Source organism: Salvia splendens, chromosome 6 (genome assembly GCF_004379255.2).
Source record: "Salvia splendens isolate huo1 chromosome 6, SspV2, whole genome shotgun sequence".
In the NCBI taxonomy this organism is placed as follows: Eukaryota; Viridiplantae; Streptophyta; class Magnoliopsida; order Lamiales; family Lamiaceae; genus Salvia; species Salvia splendens.
Window position 1 is genome coordinate 37,055,990 of NC_056037.1, and position 22,612 is coordinate 37,078,601.

Here is a 22,612-nt window from a genome sequence, read left to right on the forward strand (position 1 = left end):
AGGATACTGTGGTATCCCTACCCGAAAAATACTTTTTTCCTGGGGGGAGGGCGGTGGTACCTGACGGTGATCATAGGGCTGACTCCCCGCCGGAGGGTTACGCCACCGTGTACGAGGCCTGCTTAGAATGCGGGCTTCGTTTCCCCCTCCCTTCTGCCTTTATAGATTTACTAGATTTTTTTCAGCTTCCTTTAGGCCAGGTGACTCCGAACTCTTGGAGGCACTTGTCGGCCTTCGCTGCCGAACTCCTTAGGTTAGGAAGGGATTTGTCTTTGAAGGCGATCCTTAAATTCTTTCAATTTAAGAGGAAGGGGTCTTGGTTTTACTTGATCCCTGTACAGCCCTTTAGGGCCTTTTGTAAAACGAAGTGGCCGAAGTGGCAAAACCGCTTCTTCTATTATGATAGGACCGCGGCTCCTAGTTTTCCTTGGAGAGGGCCGAAGTCCGTTATCCGTCATCCTCGGCCTGAACCGTTGGACGAGCTCGATGGCGAGCTCAACAAGATTCCCATAGTTAGGAAACAATACACGGAGTCTGAGCTCGTCAGGGGCGACGTCGTGTTCGACATCTCGTCTTCGGACGAAGAGGCCGAGGGTGAGGATTTCTCTTTTATCTTTATGCTCTACTGCTTTAACGAAGAAAACTAACCTTGCTTTCTTGCTTTTTGGCAGTGTACATGCTGAACAAGGCTATCCGAAAGTCCTCCGAGCTTGTGGAGCCGGAGAGGCAGAGAGCCCCTCGCTCGGCGTCTGAAGCCGAGAAGAATCCGAAGAGGCAAAGAACCTCTTCTTCGGATCCGAAAGAGCCGGAGCCGTGTTCGGCTAAAGGGAAGGGGAAATTTCATGAGTCCCCAAGAGTGCCGGGGAAAGAACTGGTCATCTCCGAGGTGGTTGCGGACATCCCGGAACACGTCCCTGAGCCTTTTCAATGGCCGACGAATTTTGTGGAGGTAAGCTTTCTGACTTGGCTTCTTTTCCACATTTTTTGATGGCCATTGTGTTGAGTTTTTTCCTTGTTAATCTTCAGAGAGCCAAGCTCGTCTCCATGGAGCTCTCCAAAGCATCCCACGACTACGAGGAGATGCAGAAGGAGTTGCATCTTGCTCGTAGTCTGGCCGAACAGGCTGAGGCCAAATTTGAGAGGGCCCGAGCTGCTAGGATTTCGGCACAGGATGAAGCCCGGTCAGCCAAAAACCAGCTCATCATCCTGCAAGAGCAGACGAAGCACCGGGAGGCTCAGAAGGAGGCTGCCGCCGTGGCTGCCCAGGGGGAGGCTCTCCGTGTTTACACGGAGAAACTCTTTTTGAGCAGCCAGTTCTCGGCCTTTGTCGGTAGTCTGGTAAGGCTAATTACCGATAAGGGCGAGCAGGGGGCCGACGTCGTGCTGCCTCTGTACAGCCGAGAGATAGCAGCTCGGCTTCAGAATCTGCCGCTCCTTGAGGAGCTCGCTTCATCCTCGGTCCTGCTTTCTGCAGACCGAGTCCGGAGTTGTCGAGCTGATCGGGACGAGAACCTGGAGGCTATCTTTGCCTCCGTGGGACCCGTTTCTCCCGCTTCGACTTACAACGGAGAGGGTGAGGCCGAGCCGTTGGAGGTGGAGGCCGAAGTCGAGCGGGCCGGGCATCCGGAGAAGGAAGCCGATCAGGAGGCGGAGGCGAGGCCGGCAGGATGCGAGGCTGAGGTAGCTCAGGAGAAAGAAGCTGAACCAGACCAAGGAGCCGGAGACGAAGCTGGTGGAGTATGATTTCGTCTCCCTTCTCTTAGTCTAGTTTCTTCCTTGTAAAATGGCCTTGAAGCCCTCCTAGTGTAAAAAATTTTCCTTGTGAATGAAAAATTCTCTACACTTGTCTTCGTATAGCTTTTCGTACTCGCCTTTATTCCTGTTGTATTTTACTATCTGCTCGGTACAGCTGCCGAACTAATATAGCTGCTTTGTACTCAAGGAGATGGAGATACTTCACTGGAAACGGCTGTACTCTTCGGCTTTAGACGAAGCTGAGAAAAGAGCTATAGCCGATCAGACGAAGAATGACGAGCTTCTGGCTCGTTTAGTGAAGCTGGAGGTCGATAATAAGGACTTAGAGTCCGATAAGAAGGATCTGGAGGCTGAGCTGAATACGACCATTGCTGAGAGGACTGCGTACGAGGATTACATCCGTGTGCGCGGGGGAGTGACCATATCAGATGTTCAGAGTCGAGTTGACGAACTGTGGGAGGAATATCATGTACTCCGGAGGAACAATGCGCTGGAGAGCTCGGCTTGCCAACAAGTTGTGAAATCATTGCGGCGCTGGGCTTCTCGGTACAACATTGTTCTTTCTCGGCGCCCCTCCATAGAAAGATTCCTTCGGCATATCGTGCCCACAGATGCTCGCACTCCAGATCAAACCTCTGGTTCCCTTGTTCAAAATCCTACTCCCAGTCAACAACGAACTCCGGAACAGCCGGAAACGTCAAGACGAGAACGGGCTCAGGAGCAACCGGAATAGTCAAGACAGGGACGGACTGAAATTCGCCGAGGAGTTGTGACTATGAGCGAGCAAGATCAGCAGATGCTTATTGCAGAGACTCTTCATCGCCGAGGTGTTAGGACTTCTCGGGCTCGGGGAAGAGGCGTTGGGTCGAGGATAGCATCTCGTCGACCTGCTTATTCTTCATCTGCTCGGAACAACCGAACTCGGCTTCCAGAGGATTTTGCAGATAGGTGGCTTAACTTCAGCAACCCTGGACAGTAGAATAGTCCTTTGTAATAGCGTAACGCCATTTTGTAGGGTAGCGGAGTTGTATGCCGAACAAGATTTGAAAAATGAAATTTTGTTTTCGCTTCTAACACTGTATTTACAGCTTAGCGAAAAAATTTCATCGTACTTGTCCTCGGTCTTATGAAGTAAACTTCTTTGACCGGACTTGGTCCTTGGTCTTATGAAGTAAACTTCTTTGACCGGACTCGTCTTTGGTCTGATGAAATAAACATCTTTGACCGGACTCGTCTTTGGTCTGATGAAATAAACATCTTTGACCGGACTCGTCTTTGGTCTGATGAAATAAACATCTTTGACCGGACTCGTCTTTGGTCTGATGAAATAAACATCTTTGACCGGACTCGTCTTTGGTCTGATGAAATAAACATCTTTGACCGGACTTGGTTTGTGTTCTAATTTGGCGATTTTTGTCGCCGGGATCGAACTTTCCCTTGTCCTAATTCGGCGAGTTTTATCGCGTGGATCGGACTTTCCCAGTTAACCGAAGTGGTCTTATGCAGTAAACCTCTTTGACTAGACATGGTCGTCCCCGGTCTTATGAGGTAAACTTCTTTGACCGAACTTGGTCGTCCTAATTCGGCGAGGTTTATCGCGTGGATCGGACTTTCCCTTATTGCAGTTCGTTTCAGACGAAGTGCTTATTAAGCTGAATTGCGGTCTTGTATCCTCCTTGGAAGCTTGGACTCACAATAGTCTTTTATAATCGATCTAAAAAGGGGATCAGTCTTTAAAGAACGATATACCTTGGTACCATTTGTAAGAGACGACAAGCACATAGAGACAAAACACATAGAGAAAAAATGAAAAAGATGAAAGAAAAAAACTTTAAACTTTTTATAAAACGACAAGTAAAAGGTACAAGTAAAAAACAAACAAATAAAAACATATACCCCTATGACCGAACTAGACACGAGACGGACTGACCGGACCTTTGTCTCTTACAAGTGGAACTTCTTGAGGTTGGAGACGTGCCATGTTCGGGGTACTTGTTCTCCTGACATGTGAGTCAATTTATAAGACCCTTTGCCGAGGACTTCTGACACCCGATATGGACCCTCCCATGTGGGTTCGAGTTTGCCCAGCTTTTCTGCTCGGCTTACTTCGTTGTTTCTCAAGACGAGATCTCCCACTTGAAATTGAAGCTTTTTCACCCTTTGGTTATAATACCGGGCTACTTGCTCCTTATACTTGGCTGCTTTTATGCACGCCAATTCTCTTCTTTCTTCGGCGAGATCTAGTTCTGCTCTCAGTCCGTCGTCATTCATTTCTGAGGAGAAATTTAGAGTTCGGGGACTGGGTACGCCGATCTCCACCGGAATTACGGCTTCAGTGCCATACACCAGACTATACGGAGTTTCACCGTTGGAGGTTTTGGGTGTAGTTCGGTAGGACCATAGGACTTGAGGGAGATTTTCTACCCATTGTCCTTTGGCTTGTTCTAACCGAGCTTTTAACCCTTTCACCAGAATCCGGTTCGTTACTTCCGTTTGTCCGTTTGCTTGGGGATGGGAGACCGAAGTGAACCGCTGTTGAATGTTCAGCTCTTGGCACCAATTCTTGAACGTCTTGTCGGTGAACTGAGTCCCATTATCCGAGATGAGGATGTGGGGTATGCCAAATCGGCACACTATGTTCTTCCAGACGAAGTCCAATGCCTTTGAGCTCGTTATCGTAGCTAATGGCTCAGCCTCCACCCACTTCGTGAAGTAGTCCACGGCAACGATAAGGAACTTCATTTGCCGAGGAGCTTGAGGAAGTGGTCCCACTATGTCTATGCCCCATTGCATGAAAGGCCAAGGGCTTTGCATAGTGTATAGATCGGTCTGCGGCATCCTTGGGACATTTGCATGAATTTGGCACTTCGTACACTTCTTGACGAGCTGCACTGCCTCTTGTACCATGGTTGGCCAATAATATCCCCATCTCAGAACTTTTTTAGCTAAAGCTCTGGCTCCGATGTGGCTACCGCACGATCCTTCATGAACTTCTCTGAGGATGTAGTCCGTCTCTTCTGGTCCTACGCACCGCAATAACGGCTGGAGGTAAGACTTTCTAAAGAGGACTCCTTCATGAAGTTCATACCGAAGTGCTCGGCACGTGATCTTCCGAGCTTCTCTCTTATCCTCGGGCAATTGTCCTTGATCCAGATACTGCAAGATCGGCGTCATCCAGTTCGGCGAGCTGGATACTGCATGTACCTCGGCTTCATCAATGCTTCGATGCATTAATTCTTCCGCCTTTGAGCTCGGATCTGAGGCCAACTTACTTAAGGTATCTGCTCGGCTATTTTCCGCTCTGGGAATGCGGATTATCCGAAAATAGGAGAAACTTCGGCTGATGCTTTGCGCTTTGTCCAAATACTTCTTCATTCTCTCGTCACGAGCTTCACTTGTACCCAACATGTGATTTACTATGACTTGTGAATCACAATGGACTTTGAGAGATTTGACGAGCAGACTTTGCGCTAGCTGGAGTCCGGCCAGGAGGGCTTCGTACTCGGCTTCATTATTAGTAGTGGGGAATAGGAACCGAAGTGAGTAGGTTACCTCGTGTCCGTCGGGAGCGACAAGTAAAATACCAGCTCCACTTCCCATCTTGTTTGAAGCTCCATCTACGAATCCGCTCCAGCAGTCCGGCGGCTCTACTTCGGATTCCAAGGGCTGTGCTAGTTCGGCATTGGCAGAATCCTTCTGTTCGGCAATAACAGGAATTGCTTGATCGAACTTTGCCTCTGCAAGAAAATCTGCCAAGGCTTGTCCCTTGATGGCTTTCCGAGGTAGATATTCAATTGTGTGCTCTCCCAACTCTATAGCCCACTTGGCGATTCTGCCTGATGCTTCTGGTTTGGTCAACACTTGCCGAAGTGGCAGATCAGTTAAGACGCATACCTTGTGAGCATAGAAGTATGGCCGCAGTCTCCTTGCTGCATTTACTAATGCCAGAGCAATCTTTTCCAGAGGTTGATACCTGGTTTCTGGACCTCTTAATGCTCGGCTTGTAAAATAGATGGGAAGCTGCTTTAGGCCTTCTTCTCGTACAAGCACCGCGCTGATGGTTTGATCCGATGCCGCTAAGTATAAAAATATTACTTCGGCTTCGGTTGGAGCAGAGAGAAGAGGAAGCTCGGCTAGATAACTTTTGAGCTCGTCAAAGGCCTTTTTCTGCTCGGCTCCCCACTCGAACTTTGGTGCCTTTTTCAACACCTTGAAGAACGGCAGTTGCTTTTCGGCTGCTTGGGAAAGGAATCGATTCAGTGCGGCTAGACATCCGGTTAGCCTTTGCACGTCATGTATGGACTTCGGCATTGCCATGTTCTGAACGACTTGAACTTTTGAGGGGTTTGCCTTGAGTCCGTCCTTTGAAACCCAACAACCCAGAAACTTTCCCGAATCTACCAAAAAGGTACACTTTTGGGGATTAAGTTTGAGGTTGGCTTTCTTGAGCACGTTGAGAGTGGACTTGAGGTTGTGTTCGTACTCCGAAGTGCTTTTGCTTTTGACGACTATATCGTCAACATACACTTCGACCTCCTTTCCAATCAGGTGCCGAAAAAGCTTGTCTACCATCCTTTGATAAGTGGCTCCGGCATTCTTTAAACCGAATGGCATCTTTTTATAAGCGAAAATGCCGAAATCAGTAATGAAGGCCGTTTTTGAAGCGTCAATCTCATCCATTAAAACTTGATGGTATCCTTTGTACAGATCAAGAAAACAAAAAATTTCAAAGCCTATCAAAGCTTCTACTTTTTTATCTATGTTCGGAAGGGGATAGCAATCTTTGGGACAGTGCTTATTTAGATCGGTGAAATCTATGCACATCCGCCATCCTCCTTCCTTTTTCTTGATCATGACAGGATTGGCCACCCACGAAGGATACTTCACTTCGAATAACACATCCGCCTTCAATAATTGACGGACTTCGTCATGGATGACTTGACTTCGTTCTGCCGCAAAGAGTCTTTGCTTCTGTTTTATCGGCCGGACTGAAGGATCAATATTTAACCGATGAGTGATTACCTCGGGGGGCACTCCGGTCATGTCCAACGGAGACCATGCAAAGACGTCTTTATACTCCTTGAGGAGCTGGATGGTTTTTTCCCGAAGTAGGGGCGTTCCCGCGAAGCCGATCTTAACCGTTCTGGATGGATCGTCTTCGTACAGCTGAACTGTCATCGAGTTCGGCTCCGGTATGACTTCGGTCATCGCCTCTGACTCCGGCTGCTGTGATTGCTATGCTTGGTGGTGCCGATCTGACTGCTCGGCACTTCTAAGCGCAATTTGCAGACATTCCTTTGCTCTCTTTTGGTCACCTCGGATGACCGCTATCCCTCCTTTAGTAGGGATCTTGATGGTGAGGTGATAGGTGGAGCAAACGGCCCGAACTGTGTTGAGCCAGTCTCTTCCCAGGATGACGTTGTACGGGGACCGAGCTTTCACCACGAAAAACTCAATCATCGTACTGGAGCTAGTAGGCGCTTTCCCCACCGTGATCGGAAGGCTGATAATACCTTCAGGGCGGGTGTCCTCCTGGGTGAAGCTCTTCAGGGGAAGCGGAGCCGGACTGAGCCGAGCTGGGTCCACTTCTAGTTTGTCGAAGCACTCTTTAAAAAGAATGCTAACCGACGCTCCTGTATCCACAAACACCCTGTGGATCAGTTTGTTTGCCACTCCGGCTTGGATGACAATGGCGTCTTGGTGAGGAGAGATGGCCGGGACGGGATCAGCAGCCGAGAACGTAATCACTTCGTCCTGCTTCAGCCTTTTATGCGTTGGCTCCTCTCGATTGGAGCCTCTGCGTTCTGACTTTAGGGACGACTTGGTCTTCCCGGCAGGGAGCGCGTCAATAGTCTGGATTACTCCATCATATTGCGGCTCGTCATCGTCTTCGGGATCCGGCTGCCTTTTCGGATCCTGAGGAGCGCAGTTCGCACCACTCTGCTTTTTATTCTTCTTTGGCTGCTTGCTTCGGTATTTTTTCAATGTCCCTGCCTTCACAAGAACATCGATACCTGCAGCCAAGTTTCTGCACTCCTCAGTATCGTGACCGTGGTCTTGATGGTAGGAGCAGTAGCTATCCTGTGGTCGGCGCGCAGCTGATTTCGTCATCCGCTTTGGCTTTTCGAATAGGTCAGAGTGCAGTTCGAAAATTTCCGCTCTCGGCTTGTTCAGCGGTACGAACTGGGCGGGCGGCTTCTCGGGATTGAGACGAGGTCCCAATCTGTCTTGCACCGGAGCCCTTTGAATTCTTTCAAATGGAGTCCGGCGAGGATGCCCCTGATCGCTATGATCGGGCTTCCTTCTGTCTCCTCGGGTCGATGAGCTGTCTAACGACCGTTTGCGACGGTCTGCCTCATCGGCCCGGGAGTACTGGTCCGCAATGTCCCACATTTCCTGAGCTGTCTGCGGACCGCACTCAACGAGCTTCCTGTAGAGAGCTCCGGGCAGGATTCCATTTTGGAATGCCGAGATGACAAGCAGATCGTTGAGATCGTCTACTTGCAGGCATTCCTTGTGGAATCTTGTCATAAAGTCGCTGATTTTTTCGTCGCGACCTTGACGAATGGAAAGCAGCTGAGCCGAAGTGATTCGGGCTTCCGCTTTCTGAAAGAACCTCCTGTGGAAGGCATCCATTAGATCTCGGTAAGATCTGATGCTGCCCTGGGGGAGGCTATCGAACCACCTTCTCGCGTTCCCGATGAGCAGCTCGGGAAACAGCTTGCACATGTGGACCTCGTTGAGACCCTGGTTCGCCATGTTATATTGATAGCGCCCCAAGAAATCGTGAGGGTCCACGAGCCCGTCGTAAGTCATCGACGGAGTTCGGTAGTTCTGTGGTAGGGGAGTTCGGGTGATGTCGTCCGAGAACGGAGTCTTCAGTGCTCCGTACACGGCGAATCCGATATCTCGTCGGTATGGAGGAGATTGAGTTCTCCTGTGATTCCGGTACCGAGGAAGAACTGGAACATGTGGGGGACGGGGATTCTTTCTCCTGGGAGATGCGACACTACTGCGGTAGTGACTTTCTTGTGCGGAGGGAGAAGGAGAATCCGTCGTTTTCGTCTCCGGCTGCTTTTGGCTTTTTCGCAGGAAGGTTAAGAATTCCTCCTGCTTTTCAGCCAAAAACTGCTTGACAGCCTCATTCAAATCGGGCTGCTGTGAAGACTCAGTGGGACGATTTTTGGAGCGGCTTGTTCCTTCGCCATGAGAACTGGTGGTGGATTTATCCCTAGGCTGTTTTCCAGACCTATGGGATGGATTGGCTTCCTCCTGGTTCTCACGGGCAGGAATACGGGTACTCTGCGATCTGGTATGCATTTTTTGGGTGGAAAAAATGGATCAAAAATTCGCTTTATCACAAATTTTGTTCTCTGTTTCCCACAGACGGCGCCAGTGATGGATCCGCAAATTTCTGATGTTAATAAATGCCGGTAGAGAATAAAGACTACGACACAAAGAATTTACGTGGTTCGATTTACTGAAGTAAATCTACGTCCACGGGAAGAAGGGAGGGCAAGATTGTATTGCTTGATCTGGGATTACAGCTTACAACACAGACTTGCTATAAGGTATTTTATCTCTAGAGAGCTTAACCCTTTTCTATCTGATCTAAGTTCTATTTATACATTGAACTAAGGTCGTGGTTTGCAGCCCCACTAACAAGATCGTGGGTGAGCAATAACTGCTCAATAACTGCTTCGTACCACTAAATAGATCGTGGGTATAGCGGAGGTCGTGGGGGCCTTTCATGAGTCCACTAACTCCTAGTTCGGTCGAATGCTGAGACCGAACTGCTGGACTTTACCGATCAGCTCTTGCCGATCTGAGAGGAGAGCTTGACTGGTCGGCTTTTACCGAGCTGTAGGCTGAGTCCGAACTCTTTGGTCGTGCCGAACTCTTTGGTGCCGAACAGATACTCTTTCTTGGGCTCTGGGCTGATGGGCCGTCACTGTTATTGGGCTTGCCATTAGGGTTTAGTTCGTACCCCATCACTGATCTGGAAAATTTATATGGGTGTGTGTGTGTGTGTGTGTAAACATGATTCACGCATTAAAGCTTCCTTCATGAGTCAGTCAAGTATATTTAGGCATGGGATATATTGTCTGGTCAATCTTCATATCTAAAACATTAAATTCAAAAAATATGTCAATTAGATTACATTTCTGATACATTTCTTGAATTTGCACTACAGCCGCCAATATTGGATGGGGACGTGATCTCATCAATATTCCTGAATTTCTAACACACACTAGTAAAATCTTTGAAGTCAAACTCAATCCAATCACGAACAACGACCAATATTTTTACACCAAAATACCAAAATCTTATTTTTACACAATACCAAAATCTTTTGTTTCCTTCTCCGAAAAAGAATACCCAAACAAAATCTCATTTTTATCTTATTTTCTACTACTTCATACCAGACATATATCTTTACACGCATACACTACAACCGCCAATATTGGATGGGGACGTGATCTCATCAATATTCCTGAATTTCTAACACACACTAGTAAAATCTTTGAAGTCAAACTCAATCCAATCACGAACAACGACCAATATTTTTACACCAAAATACCAAAATCTTATTTTTACACAATACCAAAATCTTTTGTTTCCTTCTCCGAAAAAGAATACCCAAACAAAATCTCATTTTTATCTTATTTTCTACTACTTCATACCAGACATATATCTTTACACGCATACACTACAGCCGCCAATATTGGATGGCGACGTGATCTCATCAATATTCCTGAATTTCTAACACACACTAGTAAAATCTTTGAAGTCAAACTCAATCCAATCACGAACAACGACCAATATTTTTACACCAAAATACCAAAATCTTATTTTTACACAATACCAAAATCTTTTGTTTCCTTCTCCGAAAAAGAATACCCAAACAAAATCTCATTTTTATCTTATTTTCTACTACTTCATACCAGACATATATCTTTACACGCATACACTACAACCGCCAATATTGGATGGGGACGTGATCTCATCAATATTCCTGAATTTCTAACACACACTAGTAAAATCTTTAAAGTCAAACTCAATCCAATCACGAACAACGACCAATATTTTTACACCAAAATACCAAAATCTTATTTTTACACAATACCAAAATCTTTTGTTTCCTTCTCCGAAAAAGAATACCCAAACAAAATCTCATTTTTATCTTATTTTCTACTACTTCATACCAGACATATATCTTTACACGCATACACTACAGCCGCCAATATTGGATGGCGACGTGATCTCATCAATATTCCTGAATTTCTAACACACACTAGTAAAATCTTTGAAGTCAAACTCAATCCAATCACGAACAACGACCAATATTTTTACACCAAAATACCAAAATCTTATTTTTACACAATACCAAAATCTTTTGTTTCCTTCTCCGAAAAAGAATACCCAAACAAAATCTCATTTTTATCTTATTTTCTACTACTTCATACCAGACATATATCTTTACACGCATACGTGACTACACAAAAAAAAATCTAATACTACTATTTCGACTCTTCAAGAAATATGTCATTACATGTCTCATTTCATCTTTATATTATACTCATATCCATGAACACATTTTACTCAAATTTTATTATAAAACTCATATACAAGCATTTTAAAAGTTATTCAAGTTATTCCACTCACATTTCTTTATTCTAAAATTGGTATCAATACCAGATGAGACAATTATGATGAACCGGGAAAGCACTCTATGAGATAAATGATAGTATAATCTATAATTAGGAAATTGTGATATGACCTACCAAATTTGCCCTTTACGTAGCTTGTAAAGACAAGTCAGCATAGTGATCCCTCTTAATTAAATTAAGCCCTAATCCCCAAATTAGACGTCTCTTCTCTTCCACCTTCATTCCAATCTGCCATGGCTTCCATTTCCAAGCTCTCCGCCTCAGCTTTTGCCAATTCTGCAACTACCTTCACCAGATCATCGCAGCAGCAGCCTATGTGCTTTGCTGATCCTCGCAAAAGGATCGCCATTTCCGAGAAATCCATTTCGTCATCCAAGCTCAGTGTTCGTGCTGGCCAAAGAATCACCGGTTCATTGGTGTAAGCATTCAATTCATCTTCAGCTTATTCCCTCCCACTCTCGTGTTGGTGTTGATTGGATTTTTTTTTAATTATTTGTTTCGCGGAGATGAAAGAACTGAGCTGATTTTCTCGTTGATTTTGTGGATATCGTATTATATAAGTGATGTTTCGGTAAATTCATCTAACATGATTCATTGAAGAGATTAATTTGTTTATAGCTCTTTAATTCGTTTATACTCGAAGCTATGTATAATTGATTGATCTATAATTTATGAGTTTTGTTGATTTATTTATTTGGGCAGTGTGAGATGCTCCAAAGTTGATGGAAATGGGAGCAGTGTGAAGAGAACCACACTCCATGATCTTTATGAGAAGGAAGGGCAGAGCCCGTGGTACGATAATCTATGCCGTCCAGTTACTGATCTTATCCCGTTGATTGAGAGTGGAGTTCGAGGTGTAACCAGCAACCCAGCGGTGAGGGATATGAATTTGTTAATGTGCTATCCTTATTCATTTTAAATTATATCATGATCTGATATGTGTATAAGTGTTTATAATGCTAGAAACAACCCCTTTTTCGTTTGGGCTTCTATTAATCCTCTAGTGTGTCAAATTGCAGATATTCCAGAAAGCAATTTGTACATCAAGTGCATACAATGATCAGTTCAAGTAAGACATGATTGAGTTTATTTACAAATATTGATCTTGTTAAATGTTCTAGAGTTTCTTCGGATGTCTTGATTCTGTTGTTGTAGCTGATCCTCGAAACCTTTTTCTTCTCTACTTGATATTAGTGTGCCAAGATACTAATCAAGGAAATTGACTTTATATGAGGTTTATATGATAAAGTTTAAGCTTAGATTCTATTTTAGGTTGCTGAAGGCAGTATGTGAAGTTGGTTTATTGTGAATTAAATCATTATTTAGGTAGCAACATTACTTGTGACAGTTGGTGTATCCTTGTTATTTTGGCCCCTTCACCTAATTCGGTATTTTTTTATTTTCATTCAAAAAATTATTCGTACTTTGTTATTTGGCCCTTTAAATGTTTCATCTTGATTCCCTGGAAATTTCAGTTTATATTCCAATCTAAATACAGGGAACTAGTACAATCTGGAGTAGACATAAAAATGGCTTACTGGGAGCTCGTTGTGAAAGATATCCAAGATGCATGCAAGCTTTTTGAGTCGATCTACGATGATACAGATGGTGGAGATGGATATGTCTCTGTTGAAGTTTCACCCCTACTTGCCGATGATACTGAAACTACAATACAGGCTGCAAAACTGCTTCATAAGAAGGTTAACCGTCATAATGTCTACATAAAGATTCCTGCTACAGCTCCATGCATTCCTTCAATTAAGGAAGTTATTGCAAATGGAATAAGCGTTAACGTTACGGTGAGTTGATTATTATTACACACTTTCAAGGGACTAGTGATACCGAATTAGTAATATTTTGGGCATAATTGGGCATCATGTATTCTGTTTCACTTAATTACGAAACACCCCTTATTAACGGTGACATGTCTTTGGTAATATATGCGATCTACTGAATATCTTGCCATGCCTAGCAAGATATTTCAGGGATCTTTTCGAAGTAAACTTCCAATTTCATATTTGAACTGTCGATACTGATAATGATCTTATGGATATGTGCAGCTTATTTTCTCTCTTGCTAGGTACGAAGCAGTTATTGATGCTTACCTCGATGGTCTTGAAGCGTCTGGGCTCAATGACCTCTCCCGAGTCACTAGTGTCGCTTCTTTCTTTGTTAGTCGAGTGGACTCCCTTGTTGACAAGTTGCTTGAGAAGATTGGGACACCGGAAGCACTTAATCTCCGTGGGAAGGTAGTTCCGAGATATATACATAATACAAGCAACTTCTAATAGTTCACCAAAAAAAAAAGATCGGGTCAGAATTGGTTCTGATTGTAATCTATTTTGCTCAACAGGCTGCAAATGCTCAGGCAGCTCTGGCTTTCCAGCTGTACCAGAAGAAATTCTCGGGGCCGAGATGGGAGGCGCTGGTGAAGAAAGGAGCCAAGAAGCAAAGACTTCTATGGGCTTCAACGAGCGTGAAGAATCCAGCTTATCCGGACACTCTGTATGTGGCTCCTCTTGTCGGACCCGATACAGTACGCCATCTTATCCTCTATTAGTGGTCCCGGGCAATTGCTTTATCTTCTTCTTGACCTTGACTTTTGCCCTTTGTATCTATAGGTTTCGACCATGCCTGATCAAGCGCTCCTAGCATTCATCGATCATGGGAATGTTGCAAGGACTATCGACGCAAATGTGTCTGAAGCGGAAGGCATTTACAACGCTCTTGAGAAGCTGGGAATAGACTGGGGTTATGTCGGGTCACAACTGGAGCTGGAAGGAGTCGACTCGTTCAAGAAGAGCTTCAATAGCTTGCTCGACAGCATGCAAGAGAAGGCGAATTCGATGAAGCTAGTCAACACGTAAGCTTGTTTGATTGCTTGAAATAAGAAAGCCATTGGGTGAGTGAGAGTGTCTGCAAGACAATAAGCATATTTTGGTGTTTTGTGTGATAAAGTGGACAAGCCGAAATCTTGATTAGTTGCAAAATCTAATTAAATCAATAGTTCAATAATTTATTTGCTAGTTTTGAAGTTGATAAGCAAAATGAAGTTTAGAAATTTACAAACAAATACTATTCATAATATTTTTGTTTTACGGATTGATCTTGCTCAATAAAAATAAATGAAACACATTTATTCTCGGATTATGGTTTTTCAAGAATTACGAAGATATATGAATAAAAAAAGTTGTTCTAATTTTCAGTTGTAAATGGAGTATAATTTTATAATGAAATGTAACTCAAATGACTTAGGGTCCGTTCGATTCTATGTTTGGTATAGTTAAAGAATTGATATGGAATTGTATTATAATTCCAAATCCTTTGGTAACTCAAGACAAAGGATTTGGAATTGAATTTGAATTCAAAAATTTTAAAGTAACTATTTTTTTTATTAATTATCACATTTCTATTTTTTTTCTCTTGCTCTAAACTTCAAAATTTTTTATTAACTTAGTTGAGTTATTCAAAATTTTAATAATTTTTTCCTCTAGCTCTATTTATTCAAATTCAAATTTTTTTTATTTAAAATAATTAAAAACTAAGCAGTATATATCATAATTAAAACAATTAATCAATAATAATTTATTTTCAACATGGAGTACAATATAGTTATATATATGTGATGTGTATGCCTATATAATTCAAACACGAGCATTATACATGGATATAGTTACATACAGACATGTTACATACAAACTATGATCATGTCAATTATATAATATATATTTCTACTAATAAGTCAAATATTAAAAACAAATTTGCATCTAAAGAACATAATAAAAAAGATTATTCTTAGAATAACTTATTTGAATAAGTTAATGCAAACACAAGTGAATCAAATTACAAAAGTCTATGAAATAACAAACAACATAACAAGATCAAAACCTAACCCCCCCTTCTGTCTACCTCTTCTTAGAGCCAAGCCCTTCACCGAGAGACTCCCCCTGTCAGGCACGGCACCTCCTCTTGAGGCCACGACCGCTACACTTAGCCTCATCAGAGTCATTACACGACACCCCAACTACCTCTTTAGCCTCATCATGTAAGCTCTCGTTCCTCTTCTCATTCTTGAAAGGGCTCCCTTTTCCCCAGAAACAGACCTCCCTCTTTGGACAATTCGGCCATGTTCATTTCATGTCTCAGCAAGTGAACCACACCCATGTCCCACAAGAACGGATTCAGCTGATCAGGAACAGCAAACAGGTTCATCATTTCACCAAAATTCCCCCCACTGAAGCATGGAAATCTTGCTACCATCTCGATGAAACCAGTATTAGAAGGTTCATCATTTGCATTAGAAGGCTCAACACTAGCATCTTTTCCAACAAAGCTCACCAGAATCTCGTTGCCCTCTCGATGAAACCAGAATCTTGTTGTAGTTTACCGAATCATCATTTGCATTAGAAGGCTCAACACTAGCATCTTTTCCAACAACATCCATAGCTAGAACTAATTACATTCCTTAAAAATTACAACATCCTGATAACAAGCAAAATGAAACCTAAATCAGAAGAGCCCTAATTTATCAACCCTAATGATCAACAAATTCAAAGAATTCTCCACAAAATTTAACAAAAGAGCTTCAAGAAATTATTGCAATACTCAAAGAATAGTTACAATGTCATGAATGGATAATCATTCTTCAATAAAATCAAACTTTTCCATAAAACCCTAACCCCTAATTTGATCCACACCTCCAAATTTGGGTAGTACTCCGACAAGGAAAAATCAATTTTGAATTGAAAAATTAGGGGAAGCAGCAACCAGTTAGGCCATCCGCATCCCTGTCTCTTATCCGTCAATTAACCGTCTCATATCTTCACTATTCATGGGCCCACTGTACTTTTTACCCCATCTCTAACTAAGAGACAACACCTGCATCCCCCAATCTCTTAACCGTCTCTTAACCATCTCATCCCTTAACTATTCATTTAATTTTATTTTTTATTTTTATTTCCGACAAATTCAATTAATAAAAACACAATTCATTAAATAAAATAAAATTACAATTTAAAATCCTAAAAAAATAAAAAGTGAAAAAAATAAAAACACATAATAAAAAAGTGGGAAAAAAATTTAAAATACATAATTTAAAAAACAATTTTATATAAATTATAAAAACTATCCTCCGAAGGCGGTGGCGGTGCACTCAAGCCACTGTAGGCGGAATACCAATTTGTCTTGCCAGATACTCAATTCTGGCAAGATGGACTTGATATTGGGGAGACGTCATGCGGGAAGTGTCAGCCATCGTGGCGGTCAAATACATGGACAATAGGGTGTTCGAGACCGAGCCCGCCTGGCTTGATTCGCCTCGGCCCCTCCTCCCTTCAGCCGCCTTCGCCGCCTTGGTCCCTTGCGACCGACGGCGCCCACTGGAGGAGCCCCCTGCATCGGTGGTCGTGCCCTCAACCTCTTGTGAAGTGTTGCTTGACCCGCCCTCACTAGACGAGTATTGGCCACCCGCCGTGTGCTTTATGCATTTCGAGCTCGAGCTTGTGCTGGACTGGACACCGCCAGCCCACCTTTCAACGTCTTTGACCGCCTCCCAAACATCGACATGTTTGAATTCTTTGCCGTTGTCGTAAAAAAAGACTCGCATAGCCGCTCTCAGAATGTCGGCTCCACTGGTTCCGCTTTGGTAATTCGCCGCTTCATTTTTGTAGATCCCGCAAAATTTTTTGACATCTCTGTCGACTCAGTCAAAATGACTGCGGAGCATCTTCATGGTGCGGCGGCGGGACCCCTTTGGCTTGTTCTTGTTGTAGGCGTCGGTGACATTTTCCCAAAAATACTTGCGGGTTTGTTGATTCCCGATGATGGGATCGTACAAGACGCTGACCCAAGCGTTGAACAGAGTCATCATGTCCTTGCGACTGTATGGATGACGGCCTACATTCTCCTCCTCCTCCTCGGCCGCCTCCTCCTCTTCCTCCACGGCGTCGAATGCGCGACCCCCGCAGCTTCCACCGCCTCGCCCTCCTTCCGGATTGGGTTCATCCGGAAAATCCTCCCTAATTTGGGATAATCCCTGCGATTGCCCATACCTCGGGGCGGAGGGACGAGAGTATGCATCCACATCAAAATAGGGTGGTTGGTACGCCGCTGACGTCGACGAACCTTGGGTGCCCGGTGTCGACGAACCGGAACCGGAAGCACCCAAGACATTGTACATGTCCCCAGTCGCCAAACGTGTTCAAGTCATAGGCGCCGGAGCCTCCAGATTTTCCGTCGCCGGACATTTTGATATGAAAATTGGAGAGAAAGGAGAGATGAATTGAGAAGAATAGATGTGTGTTTGTGTGTATAGTGAGAATGAAAGAGAAGTATTTATAGAATAAAAAAAAGAAAAAATAAAAATTTTTACCGTTCAACGGTAATATTACCGTTTTTTTAATTTTAAATTTTTTTATTAAAATCGAATTAAAAATTATTTATTTATTGCATCAGCATGACGACGCCCACTCGCGGACCGGAGAGTGGGCGTCACGGACGAACCAGAGCTCGCCACGTGGCCAACGCGCGTGGTGAGCTGTCTCGCGCGCTGCCTCTCCGCGGCGAGACGAGACCGAGTTGGATGGTTGCATCGCCGTCTCGTTGCCGTCTCGTCTCTCCGAGACGAGATATAGACAACATCGAGACGCGATGCAGATGCTCTTAAGATCTAATGTGAAACAAAAGATAGCTACATTATAAGTTGGACGCAGTTCACAAGAAACTTCAATCGATCAAACACGAAACTCACGGTATCCATCAATCGAGTACCTGATTATCCTTCAATCGATCTTAGAGAAGCGGCTAGGGCACAACGGCGCTGGCGAAGAGAGGGAGAGAAAGAGTAGGGAACGCGAAGAGAGAGGGAGAGAGGAGAGAGAAACACGCTGCATATTTTTCTATTTTATATGACCCGATTACATTTTGACCCGGAAGTGGATCCGCGCATTTTTTTAATTTTGACCGGTTTTTTTGTGGAATTGAATTACAATTCTTTTGTATATGTATGGAATTAGATCTGTGGAATTGGAATTGATGGAATTGGAATTCAATTCCAAATCCACGTATTTTTGTATTACCGAACAACGGAATTGGAATTGAAGGCTCTAATTCCAATTCCAAGGCTTGAATTCCATGGTACCGAACACACCCTTAATGAACCTTAATGAAATGTAATTTCAGTTCTAAGTGGAACATTTTTTTAGGAATATCTAATCTTAAATGATATACAATTTTTTAAAATAGAAATAACACACTATTTTTTTTCGCACTCTTATAGACTCTCTCCACTTAACTCACAATACAATACTATAGGACGTGTTTGATAAGATAGTAATACCAAGATAGAGAATTATATGTGGACATTTATAATTGTTTGATATCATATTTAAGCTTAACTCAAAGCCCTACATAAGACAAGAGTCCGCCTTAATCTTGCCAAATTATAATTTTAACCATATTTATGTAACCTACCAATTTATCAAGTTAAGCCAATATTATTTAATACTACTATATAAATTTAGATAACATATTTTCTATCAAACAACAATAAAAAAATCTTATGCCTATATATCTTGACATGAAATCTGCATTTCTTATCTTATTTATATATCTTCTCATATCGTGCCTTTCTTATCAAACGAGTAACATTACATTGTATGCCAGAAAGGAAATATTTTCACTTAGATGTGACAAAGTGAATGTATAGTAAAAAGAAAATGAAACAAGAAGTGCGAACAAATGAACGGAATGAAATGACAATATTAGACATGATCGGGGACATAATAATAGGTGGGCATGAGCCAACTATTTGAAAGAAAGGGCCAAATAGGCATTTGATTAATTAATCGGTAAATAGAAAATCTGAGGCCGTTATCTTCCCGCGAAGCATTGCCAACTCCACTAGAAACTTCTCTCTGAAAATAATGGCCTCGATGTCAGCCGTCGGAGCTCTCCCTCGGTTTTTTCCGGCTAACTGTTCCGCCTCAACTCCTCGGCTCTCGAGCCTGCGCATTGTTTGTCGGAGTCTCTCCGACTCCTCAAGCTCTTCCGGTTAGTTCATTCACCAATCATTTTTCTTCTAATTTCCTTCCTCGGTTCTCCTTTTTATACTGAGCTATATGAGCATCAGTTTATCCTCACTTTTTAATTCCATTTCGTGACGATTTGTCCTTCCTTTTGTGTGCAAATCCTTGAAGACGAGATTGGAAGCTCGGATCTGATTGATCGGAGACAGCTTATGATGTCTTCGATTGGATTATTGGCAGCATCGGCTTTCGCTTCTCAAAGTGATGCAGCTTCCATCGCATCTGAATTCGCTGACAGTAATATTCGTTGCTTCATCTTCGTTTACATTCCACTATGTTCTACTTTTCGCCCTAATTTTTCCCTCAATGCCAGTCATCTGTTTTATTTTTGTTTTTGTATTATTTTCGTAGTGGTTTTGTGAATGAAATTAATCGAGGAAGCAATTTATGCGATGAATTTTGGAAACCAATACGCATTGGAATAGTTGGATGAGCTATATTCCTATCTAAAGAGGTGGAATGTGATTAATCCAGCATTCAATCAATCAATTAGAAGTCCTTATTTGCTTGGAAATGGGAAAATGGATGCCAGCAAATGTGACCAATCCAGCATTCAATCAATCAATTTATAGCTGTTGGTTAAGCTTCTTATCAGAGGAATAATGGCTATTGTTAACAGAAATAAATATAATCATTTGCAAATATAAATTCAATATGTAGATATCTAAGAAGAAACATACTAATTGTCTCTGTTGCATACCTTTTTTGTTGATTATAGTTTACAATGACTGTAGCCTTATTGAAGATTCCTATTGAAGTTTTGAAAAAATTAACTACCCTTTTTTTAGAACGTACATGGACGAGGACGAAATAGTCTAAATTGGAGTAAGACTAAGAATCTAAAATGGCTTTAACTAGTGAAACTTCACTATGTTAAGTGTTGGAATGGATAGCACATGAACAGTTCTTTGAATAATTATCTTATTATTACTTGCAGCCTAGTAGCTTTGAAGACTAATTGTAGGCTCACTGTTTGAGCATACAGTGCCAGCGTTGCGTGGAAAGGATTATGGCAAGACAAAGATGAGGTATCCTGATTACGAAGAAACAAACTCGGGTCTCCAGTATAAGGTTACTTTTCTGGAATCATGCAACTGTTTAGAGTGTGCTTATCTTCATTTGTTACCGTTCCTGCTCCTTACTTGAAAAGTGCATGCAGGACTTGCGAAAAGGCACTGGCCCCACTCCAAAGATAGGAGAAGTCGTCGTGGTAAGCCAGTCATCTTCTGTTTGTTTTCACTGTGACTATTTCAAGGAACTATCATGGAAAATGTTTGATATGTTAAAAGTATATACTTAACTCTCTTATGATTATTACTTCAGAAGCCATTAACTTGCTATAAGATATCAGCATTTCAACTCACGTACATAACAGAACAAAAAAAATCATTTGGTTAATCCATGTAGGTCGATTGGGATGGTTTCACCATTGGTTACTATGGCCGGATATTTGAAGCTCGCAACAAGACAAAGGGTGGCTCGTTCGTTGTATTTCCCTCGTGCCATATGTTATTGCTTGTTGGATTCTTTGCCGTTCTTTTCGTCTTTGTGCCTTATTATTTGTTTTCTCACGCAGGGCGATGACAAAGAGTTCTACAAGTTCAGATTAGGATCACAAGAGGTAGGATATATCTCTATAACTGTTGTCCTGCATTATAAATCATATTCACAGGTTCATATTTACATTTATATTAAGCCAACAAATTTCTGAGACTTATTTGTCGCATGTAAAAAGTTGTATAGCTGCCAAATAAGCCAGAGCTATATAGTAATAAATATCCTGGATTGCGGACTAATGAGACATCTTCAACCATCTCATATCCCTGATTAGAGAAGCTCATATATGATTTAATGCATCAATCTGAGAGGGAAAACGAAAACTAGCTCACCATACTCTTATGGCTCGCTTGGTAGACTATCTATGTTACATAGAATAATGACCATGATATGTATCATGGTTAGTGCTGGTTATGTATCTAGTTGATGTATTTAGTAGCTTATATAAATATTCACATTATCTTTAATTCATGTTTGGTGCAAAAGATAGAATACAATATTAAATTGTGCGGACTAAAATACCTTCAATAATATATTTGCGTAATTTTAGAGCGGGAAAGATGGAGGGCAGCTAAGTAATTTCATGTCCAGCTCCCAAAGCTGAAAGCTGTTGGTGCAACCAACCAAAATGGTGAGTTAATTTTTTAGGCTGAAATATAGGCCTCAAGGCAGGCTTCCCCGGGCTATAAAATAACACATGATTCACTAAGACTAACATGTGCACCAAATGCACGATTAAGACCAGATAAAAGCTATTAACCTGCTCTATCACAGTTACCAAATGCTAACTTGGTTGGCGTAACTTTTTTACAAGTAAAAGGTTGTCTGTTTCCCCGTTTACCGCATCATTCACTATGCAAAGATTAAGTGGGCGTGTCTCCCCATGCTTATGCTGGTCTGTGCATGTATATTCAGGTCATCCCAGCGTTTGAGGAAGCTGTATCAGGCATGGCTCTAGGTGGCATACGAAGGTGATGAACCTCTCTCCAATCCATTGCCTTCCAATATCATAGTAACAGTAGTCGGTATCAATAGCAACACAAGATGCGGTTTAGGTGAGTTTTCTGTTCTTGTAACTCACAGTATTTGGAATATTGTTTCAGGATCGTTGTTCCCCCTGAACTAGGATACCCTGAGAATGACTTCAACAAGAAAGGTCCGAGGCCAACGACATTCTCGGTACTACTCTTTATTCGTAACTTACAGTTGCTTCATTGCATCTCTTGTTGAATGCTTTAATTTTACTACTCTTGATTGAAGGGTCAAAGGGCACTGGATTTTGTGCTGAGGAACCAAGGATTGATCGATAAAACTCTCCTCTTTGATATCGAACTCCTCAAAATCATCCCCAACAGAGGCTAAGATCTGGTTTCTTCTCATGTCGAAGGATCAAGCTTGAAGTTGACGAGAGGAGAGGTACACATTTTATCCCATTTTGGAGTTGAAGTCACTGAAACCATCTGATTTCGTATGTTGTGCAATTGTATTTGATATTTTAATTACACTTGCAATGTCAAGTTCAACAATTTTGGTAGAAGCTTTTGC

At 42.6% G+C, this 22,612-nt stretch overlaps 2 protein-coding genes across 2 annotated transcripts; both read left to right on the plus strand.

The window, feature by feature from the left end:
* Positions 1-11,521: 11,521 nt before the first annotated feature.
* LOC121809336 (transaldolase-like) lies at positions 11,522-14,452 on the plus strand. Its single transcript, XM_042209910.1, has 7 exons — positions 11,522-11,844; positions 12,129-12,300; positions 12,446-12,495; positions 12,925-13,225; positions 13,487-13,675; positions 13,780-13,962; positions 14,048-14,452. Exons 1-7 carry the CDS (start codon positions 11,660-11,662, stop codon positions 14,291-14,293), a joined length of 1,326 nt encoding a protein of 441 aa, XP_042065844.1. The 5' UTR covers positions 11,522-11,659; the 3' UTR covers positions 14,294-14,452.
* Positions 14,453-19,298: 4,846 nt separating this feature from the next.
* On the plus strand, positions 19,299-22,604 carry LOC121807607 (peptidyl-prolyl cis-trans isomerase FKBP19, chloroplastic-like). Its single transcript, XM_042207872.1, has 9 exons — positions 19,299-19,475; positions 19,622-19,747; positions 20,496-20,581; positions 20,670-20,720; positions 20,918-20,998; positions 21,087-21,131; positions 21,983-22,038; positions 22,171-22,246; positions 22,328-22,604. The coding sequence occupies exons 1-9, from the start codon at positions 19,349-19,351 to the stop codon at positions 22,427-22,429; spliced, it is 750 nt and encodes a 249-aa protein (XP_042063806.1). The 5' UTR covers positions 19,299-19,348; the 3' UTR covers positions 22,430-22,604.
* Positions 22,605-22,612: the final 8 nt, after the last annotated feature.